Below are 24,462 nucleotides of genomic sequence, written 5' to 3' on the forward strand. Positions count from 1 at the left end.
ATTGATTTTAGATATCTCCTCCTTTCTAACATAGTCTTTTTTTTTTCTTTCAATACTGAGAATTGAACCTAGGCCTCATGCATGCTAGGCAAGTATGTACATGCCCAGGCTTTTTTTTTTTAATTATGAGAAGGTCTCATTAAATTGCCCAGACTGGCCTTGAACTTGCAATCCTCTGCTGCATCCTCCTGAATAGCTAGGACTGCAAGTGTATGCCTTCAGGCCGAGCCTAATAACATTTTTTTCTCTATTCTTCAGATTAGATAATTTCTCTATTCTTCAGATTAGATAATTGCATGTTATTTCCTACATGCAATTGGGCCATCTACTAAATGTTTCCTTTCAGTTGCTACACTTTACAATTCTAAAACTACCACTGGCTATTATTATTATTATTATTATTATTATTATTATTATCATTATTATTATTATTTTACAGCCTCTGTTTCTCTACTGAGATTCCCTATTTGTTGAATCATTGTCAAATTTTTTTCGTTTGTTTTTGTATTTTTGAGATGGGGTTTGTGTTGCCCAGAGTGGTCTCAAATTCATGGGCTCAACTAATCCTCCCAACTCACTTAGCCTCCCAAATAGGTGGGACTCAAGACATGTGTCACCTTGCCCAACAAATATTTTCCTTTAAATCTCTAAAAATGGGCTGGGGATGTGGCTCAAGCGGTAGAGCGCTCGCCTGGCGTGCGTGCGGCCCGGGTTCGATCCTCAGCACCACATACCTTTAACAAAGATGTTGTGTCCGCCGAGAACTAAAAAATAAATATTAAAAAAATTCTCTCTTTCTCTCTCTTTCTCTCTCTCTCTCTCTCTCTCTCTCTCTCTCCTCTCTCACTCTCTCTTTAAAAAAAAAAAATTAAAAAAATAAATCTCTAAAAATATTTATAAAATCTGCTTTGAAAACTGTCTGCCAAATTCAACATCTGGGCCTACTCAGACTAAGCTTTCATTGACTTTTTCTTTTATTCTAGATGTGGATCACAGTTTCCTATTTATTCAAATGGCTCATAATTTGGGTTAGAAACTGGTTATTTTAGGTAATTGGTATGTGTGCACATGTATACATGCATGAGTGTGGTATTGGGGACTGAACCCAGAGCCTTGCATGTTCTAGACAAATATTGTACTACCAAGCTATAATCCCAGACTCAATTTATTTTATGTTATTTTTTGGTATTGGTTATTTAACTCAGGGGTGCTTTACCACCGAGCTACATCCCCAGTCATTTTTGTTTTCATTTTGAGACAGGGTCTCACTTAGTTGCTTAGTGCCTCACTAAGTTGCTGAGGCTGGTCTTGAACATGCAATCCTCTTGTCTCAGTCTCCTAAGCTGCTGGGATTACAGGCATGTGCCATGGCGCTCAACCCAGTCCTTTTAGATAATAGACTTTAGGAACTCTGAATCTGTTTTTGGAGTACTGTTGTTTTGTTATTGTCAGTGGTGGTAGTAGTATGTGCGTATATGTGATTTGCCTGGAATTAAACTGAAAAATCTATCTTTTCCACAGTGTGCTGCTGCTGATGTCTCTGCCCAATTTTTTTTTAAGAGAGAGGGAGAGAGGGAGAGAGGGAGAGAGGGAGAGAGGGAGAGAGAGGGAGAGAGAGAGAGAGAGAGAGAGAGAGAGAGAGAGAGAGAGAGAGAGAGAGAATTTTAATATTTATTTTTTAGTTATCCGCGGACACAACATCTTTGTTGGTATGTGGTGCTGAGGATCGAACCCGGGCCGCACGCATGCCAGGCGAGCACGCTACTGCTTGAGCCACACCCCCAGCCCCCTCTGCCCAATTTTTTTAAATTATTATTTTTTTTTAGTTGTAGTTGGACACAATACCTTTATTTATTTAATGTGATACTGAGGCTCAAACTCAGTGCCTTGCATGTGCTGGGCAAGTGCTCTACCTCTGAGCCATAACTCCAGCCCCAGTTCTTTTGTTCCTATTTTAATTTTCCCTGCAGAGGGTAGTGGTAAGCCAATAATTTGGATAGATGCATTATGTTCAAAAACCTCAAGTTCAGGGGCTGGGGATGTGGCTCACGCGGTAGCGCACTCGCCTGGCATGCGTGCGGCCCGGGTTCGATCCTCAGCACCACATACCAACAGAGATGTTGTGTCTGCCGAGAACTAAGAAAAAATAAATAAATGTTAAAATTCTCTCTCTCTCTGTCCCCCTCTCTCTCTCACTCTCTCTTTAAAAAAAAAAAAAAAACCCTCAAGTTCACAGGCACTCACCTCTGCCAATCGACCTGTTTTTGTAGTACTGGGGATTAAAGCCAGGGATGCTCTACCACTAACCTACATCGCCAGCTCTTTTTAAGTTTTGAAATAGGGTCACACAAAGTTGCCTAGGTTGGCCTTGAACTTGCAATTCTTCTGTCTCAGCATCCTGAGTAGCTGGGATTACTGGTGTGAACCACGGTGCCCAGTTCATAGACCTCTTTAACTGGGATAGCCAAAAGTTTCTTGGTGTGATTTTTAATTGACATGTTATTGTGCCAAAAAAATCATTTTTTTTTGCACCAGAAATTGAACCCAGGGATATTAACCACTAAGCCATACCCCGAACCCTTTTTATTTTGAGACAGGATCTCACTAAATTGTTTATGGCCTTGCTAAATTGCCAAGCCTGGCTTTAACCTTGTGATCCTCCTGCCTCAGCCTCCCAAGCTGCTGGAATTACAGGTGTGCACCACTATGCCTGACTTTTTCTTTCTTTCTTTTTTTTTGCTCATTACTGTTTTTAACATCTCTCCATGCTTCCTTTTGCCAATATTTTTATCTACTGAGTAGCATCTATACTATGAAACCCTTGTATTTAACCTCTCTACTTCTCTAATGAAAATTACCTAACACAGTTCTAATATAAATGGTGCTGTGATAAATATTCTTATTTGTGACCCCCTTATAAATCTAGACACAAGTTTCCCTAAAATATTCATCAAGAATTAAGATTGCTGGATCATTGAGTATATGCTTATTTAATTTCTCAAAGTAATTAAATAATAAAACCAGAAATAGCTGTATTAATCCATACTCCCTGCAGGAGTACAAAAGAGATCCATCTCTTCACATTGTTATTAATATTTGGCATTACTAGACTAATTTTTGCCTAGTTGCTGGGTATCTTGTTGTTTCTAAAATCTGCATTTGTCATTGAGTTGAGAGGTCTGTAATCCCAGCAACTTGGGAGGCTAAGGCAGGAGGACTGCAAAGTTCAAAGCCAGCCATGGCAATTTAGCAAAACCCTCAGCAACTTAAGAGCAACCCTGTCTCAAAATAAAAAAATATAAAGGGCTGGAGATGTTCTCTAGTCGTAGAGCACCCCTAGGTTCAATCCCCAGTACTTGTCCCCCAACCCAAAGTCTTTCTCTAGTTCAAAATCACAAATATAACAAGTTCTTGTATTAGCATTTTAAGTTCACCTTTAACCTTAGGCTTTCAACCTTTCTAGCACAACATACATTGGAAATCCAATGCCATTTTTTTTCTTTTGGTTTTCCCCAAATTATCTCTTAAGCAATCAATCCATCTTTTCCCCACTGATCTGCTGAATCACCACCCTGTCAAATGCCAACACAACTATAAATGTATTTTCTCTGTAATTTTATTTTCTTTAACTTTTTTTGCATTGTATCTATAAATTTATTTATTTATTTTTGTTACTGGGGATTGAACTCAGGAGCACTCAATCACTGAGCCACATCCCCAGCCCTATTTGTATTTTATTTAGAGACAGGTTCTCGTTGAGTTGCCAAGTGCCTCACTTATTGCTGAGACTGGCTTTGAACTCTCCATCCTCCTGCCTTAGCCTCCCGCTGGGATTACAGGCATGCACAACCACACCTGACTATAAATTTATTAGTAATATGTAGATATTTAAAGGGTCAAATAATTCTACAAGCCATATGAAAAATATCAGCTTCCCAACATCAACATAAATATTCTCCATAAATGTTTATTCCCCAGAGGCAACTATTTCAAACTTTTTAAAAAAGTTTCCTTTAATACTTAACCATTGTATCTCCAAATAATATGCTCATAGTGTTACATGTTATTTTTGTTTTAGATACTACTTATCAACTTTACACTATTTAGATATTCTGTCCTTTCCCCACAAAAATATGCATACTTCAATTCCTCTGCCTTCCCAACAAAGACCCATTATACCTTATATTGTAGCAATATTATTTGTTATCATAGTATATGCCACTTAAAGCTAGGCCAGTGGGGTGCAGGGGCACACCCATGTAATCCTGGCTACTCAGGAAGCTGAAGCAGGATCCCAAGTATGAGGTCAGCCTCAGCAACTCAGTAAAACCCTGCCTTGAAAGAAAAAATAAAATGGGCTGGATTTATAATTCAGTAGTAGGGCATACCTGGATTCCATCCCAGTACTACCACAACCAAAAAAGTGGGCCATATGGTATAATTTAACTAAACTCCTCATTTTGTATCCCTGATACAATTAATAGAGCAACTGTTGTCTTGTTAACTTAGTTTTCTAAGCACTTGCCCTTTATTCAAATCCCAAACTCTTTTGCCCCACAATTGTTAAATTTTTTCAATAATTAAAATATATCAGGGCTGAGATTGTATCTCAGTGGTAAACTGCTTGCCTTGCATGTGTGAGGCACTGGGTTCAATCCTCAGCACCATATAAAAATAAATAAATAAAAATTAAAGATATTGTGTCCATCTACAACTAAAAAAAAATTTTTGTTTTAATTAGCTTTTTCCCCCCTGTACTGGGGATTGAATCTGGTGGGTGCTTTACCACTGAGCCTTTTTATTTTTTTAATATTTTTTAGTTTTGGGTGGACACAATATCTTTGTTTATATGGTGCTGAGGATGGAACCCAGCGTCTCACACATGCTAGGCAAGTGCTCTACCTCTGAACCACAACCCCAACCCCAAACCTTTTTATTTTGAGGATCAAATAATTCTATAAGCCACATGAGGCTATTTCCCTAGCATTTTTATTTAGAGATAGGTTGACCTCAAACTTAACGATCATCCTGCCTCAGCTTCCCAAGTAGCTGTGATTATGGGTATGTGCCACTGTGCCCAGCTAGTTTCATCTTTTTGAAGACATCTGGACCCTTCTGACACACTGTAGCCTAGACCGTTTGCTTTATCGAAAGCACAGCCATATCATGGAACCTCCTTTCATCATTATGGAGTTCTTCCCTCTTTTGAGCCAATTCAAAGCTTGCTTTCTGATGAAGAGGGAGATCCCTGATTACAACCACCCCTTCCTTCCTCCAGAAGTTTCCTCATAGGTACATGAGACCCAAATATTGGAGACCTTTCATGTATAAAAGTGTCTAATGCCCTCCCACATTTGATAGTTATAGTATACAATTCTAGATTGAAGTAATTTTCCTTCAGTATTTGTAAGTTCTCTGCTCCCTTTTTTTCTTTGCTTTTTAAAATTTTTTTATGTATTTTTTTGAGATATAGTTTCCCTCTGTGGTCCAGGCTGGCCTTGAACTCCTGAAGCCAAGCCATCCTCCAGCCTCATGGTCTCCCACAGCTACAGGCACATGGCACTGTGGGTGGCTCTTAATTTTTATTTTTAAAGATATTTTACTTATTTGTTGGACACTTCTGTTGATTCATCTCTTCAACATACTGATTTCATTTCCTTTGGATTTATACCCAGTAGTGGAATTGGTGGCTCTCCACTCTCTCTCTCTCTCTCTCACATACACACACGTTGTAGATGGACACAATGCCTTTATTTTGTTTATTTATTTTTGATGTGGTACTGGGATTGAACCCAATGCCTCACGCGTGGTAGGCAAGCGCTCTACCACTGAGCCACATTCCCAGCCTTCCAGTCTTATTTTTTGTTTATTTTCTCTCAAACAGTCTGGAACTCCTAAATGCAGGGATCCTCCTGCCTCAGCCTCCCAAGAACCTGGCTCCACTGTACTTTTTTAAAAAATATTTTTATGCCTTTTATTTATTTTTATGTGGTGCTGAGGATCAAACCCAGTGCCTCACATGGTGAGATAAGAGCTCTACTACTGAGCCACAACCCCAGCCCATTTCTTAATTCATGTTGCTATTAAAGTTTATGTTCTGATTCCTAATCCTTTGTGAGCTCTTCCCCTCCCCACCGAGTTTAACATTTCTCCTTGTCTCTATAGTGTTCTAAAATCTCACATGGTGTGCCTTGGAGTAGGTTTATCTTTATCCTTCATGTCTAGCATGTAGTGGGTCCTTTCAGATTATAAAGTAATATCCAGGGGGCTGGGTTGTGGCTCATTGGAGGGAGCTTGCCTAGCCCATGCGAGGCACTGGGTTCCATCCTCAGCACCACATAAAAATAAATAAAGTTTTTTTGTTTGTTTTTTTAAAGTATCCTTCTATCTTGGGATATTTTCTTATTTCATTGATAATTTACATATTTTTTTATTTCACCTACTTTTTTGGATATTTCTTCAACTTTGTCTTCAAAATAATTTATTTTTCCATTTCTGCTACCACATTTTTAAGTCTCTGAGGTTCTTTTGCTCTTTTCTTTTCTAGCATCCTTTTGTAATTTTTTATTACTTCCCCTCCACCCCCCAGCATTGAGGATTAAACCCAGGGTCTTGAACATGCTAGGTAAACACTTATGTCACTGAGCTATACTCCCAGCTCATTTAATTTTGAGACAGTCTCACAAAGTTTTCCAGGCTAGCCTCAAACTTGGAATCCTTCTGCCTTGGCCTCGCCAGTAGCTGGAATTTCAGTTATATACCACCACCCTAGGTAGTTTTAAGGACATAATATATTATTTCATATTTCTAAAGATGATACTGGTTAAGTTTTCCTCTTCCTAGTCTGTTTCTTCCAAGTTGCTTCTTTTGTATGAGTCTCCATTACTCGTGTTAGAGGCTTTCTTCATTTATGGTGATCTTTGGCTTCATTTGTATTTATGGTGAAATTCTAAAGAAATGACTGGAAAAACCAATGTATTCTTATAAACTCCAGCAATTAAGAGAATTTATTTAATAAAAGATGGAAAGACTAAACATAAGTGATATTTAAAGTGTGATACAGGCACAAAGACAGGTAAGTAGATGAGTATAAGAGAATACAAAGACCTAGCACAGAATAGAAAGACCTAGTATACTTTAAAATTTTTTTTTTTATATTGTAGGTGGACAGCAAGTCTTTATTCTTTTATGTGGTGCTGAGGATTGAACCCAGTGCCTCACATATGCTAGGCAAGTGCTCTGCCTCTGAGCTAGAGCCGCAGCCCACAGGTGTGTATATTTATACTTATCTAACCATTAATATACTATTTCCAAATGGGAAAAAACAAAGTTTTCTCCCAATTCAGACCATACACCAAGATAAATTCCAGGTAGTTTTTATTATAGAAAAAAACTATAATAAAACTTTTACCAGATAAATAGGAAAATATCCTTTAAACTCTGGGTTAGGAGAGATTTCTGAAAGTTATAAAGAATGCTAATCAGGGCTGGGGTTGTGGCTCAGCAGTAAAGTGCTCGCCTAGCATGTGCAAGGCCCTGGGTTTGATCCTCAGCACCACATATAATAAAATAAAGATATTGTGTCCAACTACAACTAAGAAATAAATATTAAAAAAAAGAACGCTAATCATAAAAGAAGAACATAAATTTGGCTATAACAAATCAACAGCTTCTGTCAACCAAAAGATATTTTAATAAAAAGACAAATTTCAGGGCTGGGGTTGTGGGTCAGTGGTAGAGCGCTTACCTAGTGAGGCCCTGGGTTCCATCCTCAGCACCACATAAAAACAAATACATAAAATAAAGGTGTCCAACTAAAAAAAAAAAAAAAAGAAAAAAAAAGAAATTTCAGTATTATCAATTCCTGTCCTTGATACTTATACTTATGCCTTTTTATAAAAATCCCTTTGTCATCATTTTTGTGTGGTTTAGAGAGAAAACAGAGGGAAGTAAATGTGTAAAACCTGCCATTCCTAACTATAGTACTTAAAAAAAAAAAGTTTTCAATGAGAAAAAGATCTAGTAATGTTTGTACAAGTTATACTTTTCTAACTTACATAAAAATAAAAACATAGCCAGTAAAGAAATATTCACCTATATACTTCTTCATATTATCTTGTGAATTATCCAGTCAGTGGTCCTGCACTTAGGAAAAACAGTCATCCCCTACTTCATACCAAACACACCGTTTGAGGGGAAATCTGCTGTATTGATGTATTGTTGTTGTTTTTGTGGTGATGGTACTGGGCATCGAACCCAAGACCTCACATGTGCTAGGCAAGTGCTTTCCCCCTGAGCATAATCCCCAGTCCTTTATATTTTGTTTTGAGATAGCTTTCACTAAATTGCCTAAGCTGGCCTCAAATTGTGATCCTCTTGCCTCAACCTCCCAAATGGCTGGGATTAGATGTGCCACTGTGCTCAGCTTGATGTATCCTTTCTTAGAAATGTTATTGGCATGATCTGCAGTTATCTCCTCAATAAGAAATCAGTTTCCAATGGTATCTGACTCTATAGTAAATCAGGTTTGGAAGTGGAACAAAAACTTTAAAAATAAGAAGGGGGGCTAGGCTGTGGCTCAGTGGCAGAGTGCTTGCCTAGCACATGTGAGGCACTGGGTTCCATCCTCAGCACCCCAAAAAAACAAATAAGCAAAATAAAGGTATTGGGCCCATCCACACCACACACACCCACACACTCACATTGTGTGTGTGTGTGTTTGGTACCATGGTTTGAATTCAGGGGCAGCACTCAACCACTGAGCCACATCCCCAGCCCTATTTTTGTTTTTTATTTAGAGACAGGGTCTCACTGAGTTGTTTAGTGCCTCATCATTGCTGAGGCTGCCTTTGAACTCGCAATCCTCCTGTTTCAGACTCCTGAGCCACTGGGATTACAGATGAGCCCCACCGCAGCTGGCTGAAAATATTTTTTAAAAAATAAAAATAAGGAGAAAACTAAGCCAGAATATCAAGCGCTGCATGATTCTGGAAAGTAAAACAGTGTTAACAAAAGAAAGACCAAGACCTGTAGCATAAATAAAGGTTTTATTGGTCAGTCTAGGTGAGTGGCAGACTAACACACCCCCAAATCACTGTTCCACATACCCAAGCCCCTGAGGTGGCAGAAGAAGCTAAGCTTAATGATGGTGGGCAATGAGTGAGAAGTAGAAAGGACCTGAAGGCCCCTAAGATTAACAAGGCTACCGGGACCGAAACCAACGTCCTAGGAATAAATCCAGAATGGAAAAAGCATCATCCAGGGCCGGAGGTCTTGGTGATTCTGGATCTAAGGAAGAAAGTCATAAACAGATTGACTAAATGACAAGAATGGTCAGAGGCAAAGGAGAAAAATAATATTAAAGGGTACAAGAGCAAGAGTTTCCTTTCCCCAAGGAGTTGAGATGGGCCCTTTTGACTCATACTCTTAACTTACCACATCTAGGACTGCTCTCTGGTTCTTGACGGGTCACTGTGGTCTCCCTCCGGCCCTCACTGTCCACCACAGTCCTGCGCTCCTCCACTATCTACAAGCAGAAGTCACCACCATATGCTAACATCACTAAAGGTCAGTGGTTTCTTTATTCAAGGCCTCTTTCTGGGGTATTCCCTGGCCAGTTTCCTTTACTCCTCTCTCCCAACTCACCCCATCTGGCTTAGTGATCTTGGTCACAGAGATGCTCTTGAAATAGGATTTGGGCTGGGGCTGGAGAACTGGGCCAAGACCTTCCTGGGAAACCTGGGAATCAAGATCTGAAAAAGCAAAGAGATAAAGAACCAAAAGAGACAGTTCAAGTAAAAAAGGCAACAAGTACACCAGGAAAAAACTTCAGAGAGAGAGAGGAGACAGAATTTCAGAATAACAGAGGGATGATAAATGTCCCCTCCCCTCCACACTCACCATTGTCTTCTCTGGCTCTAGGATGGGGAGTCACTGGCCACATATCATCAAACTGTAGAAGAAGCCATAGTAGGTGAAAAGTCACCCTCGACACTTGAAGGATCACAGACTCCAAACCACTAAAGTTCCCCAACCCCCCTTTCCTTAAGAGAAACGATTCCATTCAGCATAGCTTTATTTACTTACGCCTACCTGGCTGTTTTCCTTATCCTTCTACCAAAAAGTCTTCCTAAAATGATATTTCCCTGTATTCCTCCAATAATCTTGCTTTAGCCAAGAATCACTGGGTTTTGTTTTTTTTTTCTTTTTTTTAATAAAAAGCAGAACTCCAGGCTGGGCTCAGTGATAGAGCACTTGCCTAGCATGTGTGAGGTACTGGGTTCAATTCTCAGCATGGCATGTAAATAAATAAATGTCCATTAACAATTTAAAAAAAAAAAAAAAACCCTTCAAAGGACTGGGGACTGTCCCAGCTCAGTGGTAGAGAGCTTGCCTAGCACATGTGAGGCACTGGGTTTTATCCTCAGAACCACATAAAAAAATAAAGTTATTGGATCCTCCTCCAACTTAAAAAAAACTTAATATAGAAAACAGGGCTGGGAGATGGACTCAGTACTAGAGCATTTGCCTAGCGCAAGGCAAGCCATGGGTTTGATCCCTAGCACCTCAAAACAAAACCAGACAAATACACTAAGTGAAGGGCGTAGAATTCCAAACCAAGTCTATGAGGGGCCAACAAGGATTCTAGTCATTGCTGGTCTCTTAGACTCTCAGTTCAGGCTTGGATAGGGTACTCACCCTATGAAAAGGTCTCTGGGACCCCCAGTCTGGTGCTGGTTTCGGGGACTCAGTTCTTGCATCACTCTCCAAGACCCCACCAAAGATCCTGGGTTGGTGACTATCTGGGTACTTAAGCATTGAGTCCCGAAGGGTCTGTCCCTCCTGCAGTCTCTCACCAGGTGCTTCCGACTGAGGCCCTGGAAGCTCTGTAGAAAGGTGGCAGGTGGATACTGGGGTCCCTTAAATCTCTCGGAAATCACGTCTTCTCACACTTTCTGTCCCCTAACTACTCCCTGCATAGGCTCCTTATTTCACCCACCAATCCACTAGAAACCCCTGGGTTCTCCCTCAGGGAAATCCACACACCAGGTGGGCGGGAAGGCAAGGTCCAGGCCCCCATCTCGCTGAAGATACTATTGAAGTCCCGTACGAGGTCATCGAAGCCGAAGTTATCCTGGAAACGCATCCCTTCTTCTGGGCTGAAGCTGAAGCTGAAGCCAAATTCCTCTGGGTGCTGGGAACCATCAAACCTCCGGTTCCCACGGCTCCATGGGGCTCCTTCCTCTTCCTCTTCCTCATCGTCCTCATCTTCGTCTCGAGTCATCCCTCCAAAAAAGGGATCTCTGTGGCGGAGGGTGGGGGCAATCAAGCCACCAAGAGTTCAGCACAACTTAAGCCATAACCCATCTCAAGGGTGTCAACACGGACAGCGGGGACGGTCAACACCAAACAGCTGACAGGTGTTTCTGCCTGTGTTCTGTTTCGTTCCTACCAAAGGCAATCCTCACCTCGCAGCTGCTCCCCAGCGCCTGGCCCTGGTCCCTCTTCGGCGTCGCCCAGTGCCTCCCGCCGGACCCTGCCCACGGCCTCCTCCCCAGCCCGCCCATTGTCCGCCCCTCGCGCCGCCCGGGCTCTGTTGCATCACCCCAGGCAGGAGAGGTGAAGGCTGCTCTTCCTCCTCCGAAGGACGGGCTTGGTCACTGTCGGAGAGGGCCCCACAGAGGCTTCCGTCCTCTCCGCAGGAGTTGGAGGAGGAGAAGGGAAGTATTTCCCAAAACAGGGCGAAGCTCCTCCCAGAAGCCCCCCGCCCTCTTTACCCAGACCAGACCTACTCTCACCTCCGAGGTCCAGAAAAGCCGAAAAAGCCCCGGAAGAGGTCAAAGAGGCTCATTCCCGCACTGGGACTCGAACCTTGGGACCTCTTGCGCGGCCCATTCGCCCCAGAGGGAAGCCTGCACTACGCTGCCGAAAATTGAGGCGGCGTTAAGTCCACGCTGCCAGAAAGCAAGCCTCAGATGCGCCACACTGTCGTAAAACGACTGTAGGCCCCGAGGACCGAGAGGCGCGGCGGGCGGTGCCCTTTAGAGGGGCTTTATTTTTACCCACCGCCCCCGGCAGTTTCCTGCGAGGCGCGTATGCTTGCCAAATTTTGGCTTTCCAGTGATCACCTCCCTTCCTAGGTCCACTCTTTCCTGCCGACCGAAGGCGTTTCGAGGAGTTGACGCGATGGTCTCCGACAGCCGCCAGGGGGCAGCCCCGCCGCACAAATGGAGCGACCCGAGGCCCTCAAGCCGCCTCACCAAGGGGCACAGGCGCAGAAACCACCTCGCCGTCTGCCTCCGTCGCATTCTAAACTGATCTGGGGCACGTCTATTAGAGGAATGGACAGTATTTTACCAGCTCCTTCAAGTACCGAAATCCTCAGAGCTGATAATGACAGGGGGACGCTTGGAATTCATCTCTTCAGCTCAGAGTTTATCATATCCACAAAGGGTTCTTTTTTTCTGAACAGGCTGTGCAGCCAGCAAAATCAAAGCATTTGTAGGGCCACCAGGGAAGGGAAGCTTTTCAGGTATCCTGTAAAGCAACAAATTGGTGGCTATCAGAATGCCTTCTGCAGGGCGCAATAGAGCACCCCTGTATTCCCGGTGACTCGGGAGGAGGCAGGAGGACGGCTAGTTCGAGGCCAGCCCTTAGTAACGTTGAGACGTTGTCTTAAAAAATAGCTGGGGATGTAGCTCAGCGGCAAAGCGTCCCTGGGTTCAATCCCCAGTACCAAAACAAAGTTAAAAAGGGAGGGAGATGCGGCTCCGTGTAGAGCGCCCCTAGTTAGATCCACAATACCGTTAGAGGTCACAAATCCCCTTTTCAGCCTGGAGCTGCGGGCCTACATCCGTAGTCCCTAGTCAGGGGGCTGAGGCAGGATGGTGGCTTCAGGCCAGCCTAAAACAGGCAGAGACCCCAACTCTGTCATGTACTCAGAGCCTCTTCCTTCCTGCACCTTACGCCCACCTTAGGTCTTGCTCTGGAGTACTCTCTTCCTGAGACTGGGTATAACAGCCTCATGGGGCATTCAAGAACAAGGCTGGGCATGTGGCTCAAGCGGTAGCGCGCTCGCCTGGCATGCGCCGGGCACTGGGTCCGATCCTCAGCACCACATAAAAATAAGGATATTGTGGCCACCTAAAACTAAAAAAAAAACAAAAAGCAAGAAATACCGCAGTCTAATTCTAGCAGGGAAATGGTTTGCCAGCCAAAAGTAATGTTGCTTCCAATTTCTTTTCATTTGTGGATCCATCTATGTCATACTTAAGACTCCTTAAAGCCATTTCTTTGAAATTGTCTCAGCTCCTTCTTCATCCTCCCCCCCCCTTTCCATCCAATCTCTATCCTCTCCCTTCACTGTCTGAAATGTGCTGAAGATGTGGCAGTTTCTGGAAGAAATGAAGATTTGTAGTGGCTCTTTTCAGGCTCAGGTTGTGAAATTGTTAGGGGTGAAGGGAATCCCTTCCAGGGCAAGATACTAGCACATTAAGGTCAGAGTAGTTCTTAAAGGGCAAAGATTTCATTTTATTCCACTGCCTTCGAGGCCTGCAAGAGGAGGCCCAGTTGGTACGGTAATACTTATTCACCAAGCTGGTCATCGACGAGACTGAGGATATCCTAGACGGAGCAAGAATGGGCAGAGGCTGAAGGTAGAGGTTTTCTTTTTATATATACAAGACACATTAATCCATTAAATTTGAGGACACAGTACAAAAAAAAAAAAAAAAACCAAAAAAAAAAAAAAAACACTTCAACTAATTCATCTGACAATGCTGTTCATATTCATGACGCCATTTTTTTGTTGTTGTTGTTTTTGTTTTCCTAATAATAAAGGAGGAGACTTAGGGCTGTTGGGCTGATATATATTTGGGGGTCCCACCTCCCCACCTCACCCATATACCACCAGGGTGAACAGGAAGAAGTGAAGGAAGGGCAGGGCCCACAGCAAAGTTTCATAATCTTGAATGCAAGGGAGGAGGAGGAAGAGGAAAGGAAGGAAAGAAAAAAAAAAAAAAAAAGAAAATACAAATCCTATAATACATACAACAGGGTGGGATGGTATAGGAATGGGACAGACATGAAGCTGAGGCATGGGGTGGGCCGCTGGGGGTGGGGGGCAGCGGAACCCCCCCACATTCCTTTCTCTCTTTGATGCTGTTTCCATAGTTTCCAGGCTGAGAAGCCCTCTCAGAAGATAGGACCGGGAGAGGAGGGTCAGGGCCTCAGTTGGCCCCCCAGCTGTAGCTGTTGTAGGCAGACTTGTTGGTCTGGGGCTTCTGCGGGATGGAGCTGGTCTGGCTACGTTGCCCGCTGCCCGTCTGCAGGGGAATGGGAGGATGATGGGGAGGAAAAAGGTGTCTAGTTAGTGGGACAAATCTGTAACATGTCCAGGTGGAGATGTGTAAAACTGCCTTATTCTCCTGTTCCCCTTGCTCAGATTCTATTGACATCTACTTTTCAACCACAGAAAATTTGGTCTCCATAGCTAATATAGCCCCCTCTCTTCCATGGGAGAAAGCATTTTTGACCTTTAAATAGGGGAAAGGTGGAAAGAGGACAAGATGCCTTTAGAGATAAGATAATAACTCAAGTTCTACCCATTTTGAATTCTACCTTCTCTCACTACCCCTGACCTGGGTCTGGAATAAAAGGGTACTATGAGAATTATGGTTCTGGGAGATGAGTGACCACTTTCATTAAGTCCTATAAATGCCTCAACTTGAAAAGCTGAGAGCAGGGAACCCCTTAATTCTAGGTCTCCAGCCACCTATGATGGAGCTCTCAAGAGGTTTCTTGTACCACCCCGTGGATCTCTCCACCACCACACATCACATCTATGAGCCTGTTTCAGGCAAGAAAGGAGAGACAGTCTGAAGCCTCAGGCTCCAGATTCTGCCCCACCAATCTTTTCCATTCTGGTATGGTAACCAAGTGTTTTTCCAGAGTTGGGGAAGGATAGAAAGATCAAGAGGGTATTGAGGAGGGAAGGAGAACAGAGGATAGGGAGGCCAGAGAGCTCAGCAAGGTGTTTTGTGTTTGTGTATCCCGATGTGTGACCGCGCAATCTTTTCAACTTCCCTGAGGCTTTGGAGGTGAAATGGGGTCTGAAAAGGAGTGGGTTCAAGCATATCATCATTCAGTTTCATTACCTGCTCCTCCTGCTGGCGCTGGCAACAGAGAATCATCTGCAAATATGGTAGCTGAGGCAGAACCAGGATATATGGAAAATAAAGGGACAAACTTTGACAATAGAACTCCACCATTAGAAGGGAAAGCTATAATGTCAGGAAAGGGGGAAGGCTGGGAGAGGTAAAAGGGAAGGTGTGACCCAGGTCTGATGGGATGAGGACAACTGTGCCATGGGAAGAGGTGGAGGAAAAAAGACACCAAAGGAAATGGGCAAAAAGGGTTTTGATCTGGCCCCTTCTCTGACATTTCTTTTGCCGGCCGCTTGTGTTATGTGCGCTTGTGTCTGTATGTGCTGTGTGCCCCTGGCTGGCGCTGGGGAGGATTGGGTGAAGGCGGTGGTGAGGAAGGGTAAGAAAAGGAAAGGGGAGGCAGTTTAAAGGGACAGGAAGGAAGAGGAAGGGAAAGGAGAGAGGGAAAAGGGCTATTACCTGGCCATCCTGCTGCAGGTGATGGTGAAGGATCTGGGAGTGCGGCTGCTGATGTGGGGTCAGAATGTGCATAAAGGGGGCAGGTGGGTAGGCAGCAGCTGTGGCCGGATTGATGGGCCCCCCACTTCCTAGGGCTGAAGGCAAGTTGAAGGAGGCAGCAGGAGTACCGGAATGAAAACCTTGTTTCTCAAAGGACTGCTGTCCAGGAAGAAAGAAGGAGAAAGAATAAAAGGTATCAGCACAGGAATTCTGGGAATTTCTGAGCCAAAGCTCCCCCATCCTCAGAAAACAGCATAGTCAGAAGGAACAGAATATCTCGAGTCAGATATAAAAGTCTCAGTCCCAACTCTTGCCCTTTTAACAGCTACCCAATCCTGGGAAAATACTGATCTCTCAGCCTTTGTTGCCTCATACTTGAAACAGGGATGCTACTGACCTCTCTGTTGTAGGGATCAAACAGAAGGATGAATGTGAAATTAACTAGTGTTGTACATAAACATAGGAAAATTTGCTAACTATCCTTGGCATCCCTGCCCCTGGGCTTGGGTAGAAATTAAACTATTGGACATTCCAAAAGAAATGGATATATAGTGAGGAATTCTGAGTGTTCAAGGTCTTGGCTCTGAGGCACTTCCTGATCTCCAAACCCCTAACATTTTATAGCAAACTTTTTAGTTATTTATGGTGATGGGGGAGAAGAGCAACAAAAAAACTTGTGGCTAACTGTGTAACAAATGCTTCACTTAGGTTTTGGGTTATCTCCTTTTCCATACCTACTCTTTGTTTAGATTTATTCACAAAGAATGGAATAAACTAGTTTCCTTTTCCCGTACTTTTTCTTTTGGAAAGTTATGAAAAAGGTTGGGAATGGGTAGGTTAAAAAAGCCAGGACAACTGCACAATAACTCACATCACATTATAACAATGTACCATACCTCACTTTCCTATTCCTTTTTTTTTTTTTTTTTTTTTTGGTACCAGGGATTGAACTAAGGGGCAATTAACCACTGAGCCACATCCCCAGCCCTTTTTTGTATTTTATTTAGAGACAGGGTCTCACTCAGTTGCTAAGTGCCTTGCTAAGTTGCTGAGGCTAGCTATGAACTCTCAATCCTTCTGCCTCAGGCTCTGAGTCACTGGGATTACAGGCCTTTTAGCACACCTGGCTTCCTATTCATCTTTGTGGTTTCTTCTCAGAGAGCTAAATTCAAACTCCTAGAAAAACTGAAATCTAGAGACCATTTTAAAAAGGTAGTCAGGGCTGGGGCTGGGGCTGAATGGAAGAGCTCCTGCCTCGCACATGTGAGGCATTGGGTTCGATCCTCAGCCACCACATCTCTGTCTCTTTTTCTACTTCTGTCCAGAGCCAGGCACCTACCTGGGTTTTGGAGTACACAGATCCAGAGATATCTGGCACGCCCGTGTTGCTGGAGGTGACTGATACGCCTGAGGGAGGAGGAAACAGACAGGAGGTTAGCTCAGCTAGCTGCTGGCCCTGTTCCTGGGGTCAAGTGACGTCTGCAGCCTTGCTAGCTATAGCACTGAAAGGGAATTTTGGTCTGTTTTTCCACCTTCAGGTCAGTCCTGAGATCATAAGAGTTCATGACACACAGGTTCCCTAAGGGTTTGTTTTCCTTTTCCAGACAGATGTGGAGTATATGTACGAGACTGAGGTGAGCTCTTTTTTGGGGGAAGCAAGGGGATACGACCAAACCTCATCAGCATATATGATTTCAAAACACTTCTGTGCCAAAGCCAAAAAGAATGTAATAAAAATGTAGTGTCCACTTCAAATCAATCTACCAAAACCCCACATGTCCTGCCCCTGAAGATTTAGATAGTCCCTGAAGAGACAACTTTTGGGCTCAGAATCCATACCTTTACTGCATAAGGTAAGTACTAGAGGAACAGCTCAATTCAGTCCCCAAGAGCATTTTTATTCTTGGAGCCTTGGCTCACTTAGTCCAGTTTCTCTAGTCTTGGGAGTTTTTCAGCTTTTTATTAATTAAAGTGCTGGCATAAAGGTGAGTTTCCATTTACACACTTCTAGTACAGAGGCAAGGAGGGAAAGTGTGTAGGTAAGAGTGGGCTATTTCCTAAAGCCTATGTGGGATACAGAAACTAAATACATTGGTTGTTTTTGTAGTTGTTTCCATGAAAAGCCCTAACCCATACCACTACTTGCATGTTTCCAGTTGACAAACTTCTTCCTATAACTACTACAGTTTTAAGGAAATCATAGCAGTATAACCACTCATTTTGTTTTCCTCAAGCTGAAATATATACTACACTCTTCTTCTTCCTAGGGTTTGGCAATGGATTAACAAGACAGAAAAGGCCATGGGATAAATAATCTAGCATTTCAAAAGAAATTTTAAAAGATTTGAAAAGAAACAAAACAGCTAGGAATTTAAAGCATGATTTTAAAAATACATTAGGTCCCATGAAGACAAAATGAAACCAGAATAACTTTGGGTTTCCTTCTATGCCCTAGGATCTTTTCCCTTGTCCTCTGCTGTTACAAACACCCCGATGAAAAAAATTTTTTAGAAACGCTGTGTTAAGTGAACAAATCACAAATAAGGACTTCTCCATTTACCCACAATTCAACAGCAGTCCCCCTTCAAACTCCAGAACCCAAATCCTCCCAACCAATGCCTATGACAAAGCCAGCCTTCAGAAGTTAAGCCCACCTCGGACAGTCACTTTAGAATCTTCCCAACAGAAGAGGCATCTTAACCTGGAAAACCCTCCCACATCATAAGTCCAGATAGTTCCAGGGAGGAGCAAACATCAACTAGGAAAAAGAACAGAACTACAGAAACCAAGCAAGAGAAAATACTTCCCCATCTTCAAAGTATCAACTCTACACTTGAAGGCACTGAAGTAGAGGGGAACAAAACAGGAACCTCTTAAGGAGCTAACAGGGTATTTTTCCCCTTCCCTTTCCAAACTTCAGATGTTCATCTAGAGAAAAACAGGGTAGCAAATTTTAAGAACAGGGACTTCAAGAACTGAAATGGCTAAAAAATAAGGGCTGTGGGGAAGGATTGAGACTGAAGGTGGAATAAACAGAACATTTTAAAGACAAACCCCAACACTGATTTTTCTTTACTGCAAAGGATTATCCTCTGGCAAATCAAGGCTAGATTGCTCTGGAGGAAGGGAAAAATGACTAATTAGATTCTTAATGTGGCTGGTAAGAAAAAATTTAATTGTACTATACCCCTACCTGGTCTTATTCTGTACAGAGACTGGAATAGCTAAAATACAGCTTCTAGTCCAGAGGTCTTAAATTGGATATGAAGTTAAGGAAGTAGAAATGCAGACTCCCCGCCTCCAAAAATACTGTGTAGTCACCGTAATAGCCTCAAGGTAACCATTAGAAAACCTAGGAAAATAATGGGTATTGATTTCCTGACCCTATACTACAATTATGCTCAGCCTAGATAAAGGTTTCCCTTTTTCTTTACTATATTATGTCCTGCCTACACCCACTCCCAAACAGTGACAATCATTCCAACAGAATATGGGTGGTAGGGAGGAGAATCAAGAACCATTCTTTCCTAATATGACAGGCTCTGGGAAGGCTGATCACCCTCCACAGAGCAAAATGACCCTAGAGGGCTGGAAACAAATACAACGAAAGCTGAACACTTTGGTTTTCAATTAACCAAAGATGGTGATCTAAGTTAACTCTATAAACAAAAGGCTGATGGTGTACTAGTAGAAGGTGGCTATTAGAATTTCCATACTTAGGATGTCTAATCAAATCTCCCCCACACATCCTTTGCTACACCTACAAGTGCAAAATGACTAATAATCCACAATCTCTGAGAAACCATCAAAGGATAAGAACAATGTTCCAGGCTAGCAGTTTCCACAGAACCTGAGTCATCAACTAGCTGATCACTAATGATTTTATCAGATCTCAACCAGCCAGTCTTTGGGAAACAGATGTGGGAATTAAACCTTGGAAAATGCTTCCCTATCAACAGCTTAGAACACCATCTCTTTTTGCTTTTCTTTCCATAAACCTTTTTGTCCTTTCTCCTCTGCTTATGTCAGAAGCAAAAAGGGAAGATCCAAAGGGAAAAGTGAAGAGATATAAGCCTGGGAATCAGGGATTTTATAAGTAGCCTCCTTCACCAACCAATCAACAGGCTGGAAACTGAGGTTGTTTCCCCTCCTCCCACCTTAAAAACAACCATACAGAAAAGTTAACAGCTCTTTGCCTATGCTGGGGTCTGAATTAAAAGGCCACCCTCCACCCTTCATCCACAATAAAACATTGGTTCCTAGTGTCCAGAAAGACATGCACGGAAAGAACGCCAGAGTTAGCTAAAGAAATACCACAGTTTATTGAAGACTACAAATATTTTTGTTACAAGTTGAAACTACATGCCTTCCAGAAATCAAAAGCAACAGCAGGTGTGTGCATTGATGCTTCGGAGGTGCTGCACCGCTTGAACTCGAAATGGGTAAGACAGGGTCAGACACAAGGGGGAGAGGGAAATGGGGAGGGGGCAAGTTCAAAAGCCCAGAAGATATCCACCAACTCATTTCCCCAAGCCACGCAGGCCATGGCCTCAGCTCAGCAGGCTCTCCTCAGTGGTCTGGTTTCTGAAACAAGACTTCAGTGCAAATTTATACACACACACAAAACACAGCCCCCAGCCTTGGGCCAAATTAGCTCTCAGCCGTCCAGAAATGCTTGTAAGGGGGTGGATATTTTCTTCCTAAAAGGAATCAAATACATAAAAATAAATGAATTTAGAGGTTGATGAGGAATGGAATGACAAGAGCCCTCTGTGGGGTTGGGAATTGGGGGTTCTCAAAGAACTAACAGGTTTCTGAAATATTAAGGGAGGTAAGAAGCTAGGATTTCCAGAATCAGATATGCCAACTGTCTTATATTATCAACTACCTACCTTACCTCTGAAAATTCTCATACCCGGACCAGCTGAAGTTTAATTTTAATGTTCCTGGAATGGGGCCAAGTCAAAAGGCTTATAATCCTCCCATCATCAACAAGACCTTACTCAGTGACAGCAGTGGCCCCAGGGAACCTGGGTAGTAAATCTTAATGGGGCTTTTCTCAGGATTTTTAAAATTTATTATAACCCACTCTTAAGTCATAGAGCACAGTCCAAAGCTCCACCTGGCTATTAATTCCTAAAACTAGTCTTTATTACCTTCTGTGCTCAGCTTAAGACAGTTTCCCAATTACTGATAATTTTGACCTGGGTGCATTGATGCATGTCTCTAATCCTAGCAATTTAGGAGGCTGAAGCAGGAGGCTTCTAAGTTTGAGGCCAGTCTCAGCAACTTAGTGAGACCCTATCTCAAAAAATAAAAAGGACTGGGGATATAGCTCAGTGGTAAAATGTCTCTGGGTTCAATCCTCAGTACCAAAAAATAAATAAATAAAATGTTGAGCAATTTACTCATCTGGAGCCCACACAGATGTTGCTCCATCCAAATCACCTTGAAACTAACTGAGCTTTGAAAAGACAATCCTCAACCCCAACCCCTAGCAACTACAATAGGCTCCTCCTCGTATATGCCTATAAGTCACTAAAAAACGTAGATGAAACGATTTTATTCAATGTCTCCTCTACTTCCATCCTTCAAAAGTGGAGCATGGATGTCAGATATGGAAATAAGTGATAAGCTAAGTATCTTTTAAATCAGTACTTATCCAAAGGATTCCTACAATTCCCTCCCTACCATCAGATATGCAAATGGGCTTTTTAAGAAGACCAGTCATGGGCTGGGGATGTGGCTCAAGCGGTAGTGCGCTCGCCTGCCATTTGTGCAGCCCAGGTTCGATCCTCAGCACCACATACAAAGATGTTGTGTCCGCCAAATACTAAAAAAAAATAAATATTAAAAAATTCCAAAAAAAAAAAAAAAAGAAGACCAGTCATACAAAGGAACCTCCCAGTCTAATTCTGTCTCTACTGCGTAGTCATGCCTATCCTCTCTCCATATCTCAGGTCTTCTAGTTAGGAATGAAAGGGGAATAGTAATAATAATAGTACTACAAAAAGACTTAAACCAAGCCTATTAATCATATTGTTAGCTATGAAAGCATTTAACCCTTCTTTCAGTGAATATATCCTCTTTTATACTGTCAGTGCCACAACACTTGCCTCCACAAAATCTTAGGGCCCTTGTCCTCCTTTGAACCCAACGTTTAGGCCAGACAACATATGTTAGCGGCCAAAAATGCCCCTGAGCATTCTAATCATGTGTAGTAAAAGCATTTCCTAGAGTCAAGAGCCTCTGCTGATGACGCTCCCAGATATCCAATTCAGCCAAATCATCAATAATCATATGTGGAGAGCAGAACACCCTCACCAACCCAGTAACACCTCACAGAGACACTGAACCAGGGCCACGGGGAGCTTACCAGTATTGTATCCATGAGATCCATATCCACTCGGCTGTTGGAAAGGGGTGGCTGATGCATTCACACTGACATTCACACCATGCTGCTTGGAAGAGGTAGGAGCCACCTGAAGAGCAAAAGGGCCAGAACTGCAGTGAAATGGCAGCATGCACCATCATTTGCACCTGTCCTACTCCAGAGCCCAGGTGTTCAGGTGGCTATGAATCCTGATGTAGGCTGGCCATAATTTGAATGGTGAAATAAGATCCTTACTAATATTTCCATAATCTACCTTTGAAACCAAGAGGCAATTTGAAGGAAGGGAAAAGGGGGTGTGCTATCAGGGAATACATGGCCATCTGAGGAAAGCAAAGCTGTATGGTATCACATTCCCCTCTCGCAAATTCTAGAAAAAGTTAATCCCTATTATAATTCAACCTATTCCAATCCCACTCCCCCTTCCCAGGCCAGAAGAAAGCCCAATGTGGAAACTGTTCCTCCTCATTCATTACTAGACTCATCTAGCTTTGAAAGCACAGCTAGGATAGTGTCAGGGATAGAAGCCTTCACCACAAGGAGACCAAGGCTAGGCACTCACAGGGAACACAGCAGGCCCATACTGGAAGGTGCTGGGGAGGCCCGGGACCCCTGTGTAGTATGGCAGGCTGGTGTAACTGTAGCCAGGAGGCAGCGCCGGGTTCAGGAATGTCTGCTGCGTGGTGTGGTGAGTCTGCGTCTGGTTCTGTTGGGGTTGGGCCAAGGTTGTGGCCGGGGCTGGGGAGGAGGCATCCCCACGACCGAACTTTGTGAGGTCACCTGTGACAGAAGAAGCTAAATGTACCCGTTTCTTTCACTGCAAAACAAGTCATTTCTTGGTTTCACATGATTCCAAGAGACCCTGTTCAAAGACTTTTAAAATTCAATTCCTTAAATTATATTTCTTTGAAGTTCCATTCAGCATTGCTCAGAATACATTTAGCATAGTGCCAGTTAAGACTATTGTTGAGTATGAACTATAGTTGAGTATAGACTACAGTGCCAGTTAAAGACTATTGTTGAGTATATTTGCTATAGCAAAAAGAAGATCCCAGGAAAAAGTTCCTACATTATTTCTCTACCTTCTTGTATTCTTTCACTCCCAGCCCCTACTTTCTTCCATGGGAAACACTCCATGCTAGACTTGAAGGGACAGCGACAGATAAGAAAAAATGATAAATCAAGGAGGATTCCAAAAAAGAAGGTCTAGCAAGACAATAAGACTGCCACTGTGAGCAATGTACAGAAGCAGAGATGAGCAGAGAAGACCAGTTCAACCACTACTTCCTAGAACAAGCTGAAAAACCCAAGTTATAATGTCATCTGGAGGGGCAGAATATGGAGGACAGGCTTAGTGCAGATGCGAGACCCTAGGTTCAATCCCCAGAACCAAAGGGGAAAAAAATGTTTTTGGGTAAGATGTGTGTGTGTGTGTGTGTGTGTGTGTGTGTGTGTGTGTGTGTGTGTATGAGAAAGAGAGAGAGAGAGAGAGAGAGAGAAAGGATTTAGAAATCAGACAAGTGAGATGGAAAGGGAAAAAAGCTGCCAAACCCTCATCTTTAACAGGACTCTGAATCTACCAACCAATTCATCACATCCATTTTAAACTTCCGCCAGAGACATGTAAGGTGAGAACCAGGTCCTTTCTTGCTATTAAGCAGGGTTTTGCCATTCATCCCAATACAATCTCCCTCTCCCTTTATTTGGCCCCATCCCAGTCATACCAGAATAAGGGTTGCTGGCCAGGCTACCATCCCTCCCGGTCAACGGAGTGGTGGGCGTGGGAAACGGGATGCTGTAATAATCCTAGAACCGAGTAATAAAAGAGCACAGACTCAATGATATTCATTCTCCAGCTTGAAAACCACAGGTGAGAAGCACAAAAATGTAGGGAGTACTGCAATTTATCCAGCTACCGAAGAAGCTGGTTTGAGTTTGCATAAACTCCGGATTATTCTTGCATACACTGTCCCCCCTGCCTGGCCATAAGCAGAGCCAAGCAAGGTCTACGGATATGCCTGCTAAAGTTCCATCAGAACCAATAATATTTTCAACCTCTACACATCATCTCTAACAGCACATGCCAAACTTTTCTTGAAAAACATATCTTTTTTTTATTCTGTAATTTTAAGTGTTTGAGACATATAGAAAGCATCTTGAGAGCTCCTGAGTACTTTATTGGGCTACAGAGTAGGTTAAAATGTGTTTACTTCAAAGATTTCACATCTCTGGGGAGTGGGGTACACCTAAATGGTAAAGTGCTTGCCTGGAGTGCTCTAGCTCCTGAGATGAATCCCCAATGACACAAAATATTAAAAAACAAGATACTGACATTGGTAGAAAATGTATAGTTGTAGTAGTCCACTTGGGCTGGGGGTGTAGCTCAGTAATAGCATGTGCTTTAGCATA

At 42.9% G+C, this 24,462-nt stretch overlaps 2 protein-coding genes and 1 non-coding gene across 34 annotated transcripts in view; all 3 read right to left on the reverse strand.

Annotated features, from left to right (window-relative positions):
- Window positions 1-9,030: 9,030 nt before the first annotated feature.
- Hax1 (HCLS1 associated protein X-1) lies at window positions 9,031-11,957 on the reverse strand. 3 transcript variants are annotated; one of them, XM_005331299.4, is made up of 7 exons: window positions 11,799-11,957; window positions 11,047-11,303; window positions 10,699-10,886; window positions 9,901-9,952; window positions 9,646-9,752; window positions 9,436-9,526; window positions 9,031-9,288 (listed from the first exon to the last, which is right to left on the reverse strand). In XM_005331299.4, the coding sequence occupies exons 1-7, from the start codon at window positions 11,849-11,851 to the stop codon at window positions 9,203-9,205; spliced, it is 834 nt and encodes a 277-aa protein (XP_005331356.1). In that variant the 5' UTR covers window positions 11,852-11,957; the 3' UTR covers window positions 9,031-9,202. The 3 variants fall into 3 exon arrangements, with proteins under 3 accessions (XP_005331356.1, XP_040143572.1, XP_077883624.1); XM_040287638.2 differs by lacking the exon at window positions 11,799-11,957 and adding an exon at window positions 11,606-11,730; XM_078027498.1 differs by lacking the exon at window positions 11,799-11,957 and adding an exon at window positions 11,469-11,492.
- Window positions 11,958-13,506: 1,549 nt separating this feature from the next.
- Window positions 13,507-24,462, reverse strand: part of Ubap2l (ubiquitin associated protein 2 like) — a 46,132-nt gene continuing 35,176 nt past the window's right edge. For 7 of the 30 annotated variants that reach the window (XM_078027491.1, XM_078027490.1, XM_040287610.2 and 4 more), the window contains 7 exons: window positions 23,778-23,859; window positions 22,616-22,833; window positions 22,039-22,144; window positions 17,002-17,069; window positions 15,624-15,821; window positions 15,156-15,206; window positions 13,855-14,324 (listed from right to left, as the gene is read on the reverse strand). In XM_078027491.1, the coding sequence (XP_077883617.1) occupies window positions 14,229-14,324; window positions 15,156-15,206; window positions 15,624-15,821; window positions 17,002-17,069; window positions 22,039-22,144; window positions 22,616-22,833; window positions 23,778-23,859 (819 nt within the window). In that variant the 3' untranslated portion in view covers window positions 13,855-14,228. Of the gene's footprint in view, window positions 13,624-13,854; window positions 14,325-15,155; window positions 15,207-15,623; window positions 15,822-17,001; window positions 17,070-19,960; window positions 20,363-22,038; window positions 22,145-22,615; window positions 22,834-23,777; window positions 23,860-24,462 lie in introns of those variants that run through there. The other 23 variants (XM_040287630.2, XM_078027497.1, XM_040287626.2 and 20 more) reach the window with 8 other exon arrangements.
- On the reverse strand, window positions 23,937-24,073 carry LOC120891081 (small nucleolar RNA SNORA58). The gene has a single exon (XR_005735510.1). It is a non-coding gene; the product is annotated as a small nucleolar RNA SNORA58 (small nucleolar RNA).

The sequence above is a fragment of the Ictidomys tridecemlineatus genome, chromosome 11, assembly GCF_052094955.1.
Source record: "Ictidomys tridecemlineatus isolate mIctTri1 chromosome 11, mIctTri1.hap1, whole genome shotgun sequence".
Taxonomy (NCBI): Eukaryota; Metazoa; Chordata; class Mammalia; order Rodentia; family Sciuridae; genus Ictidomys; species Ictidomys tridecemlineatus.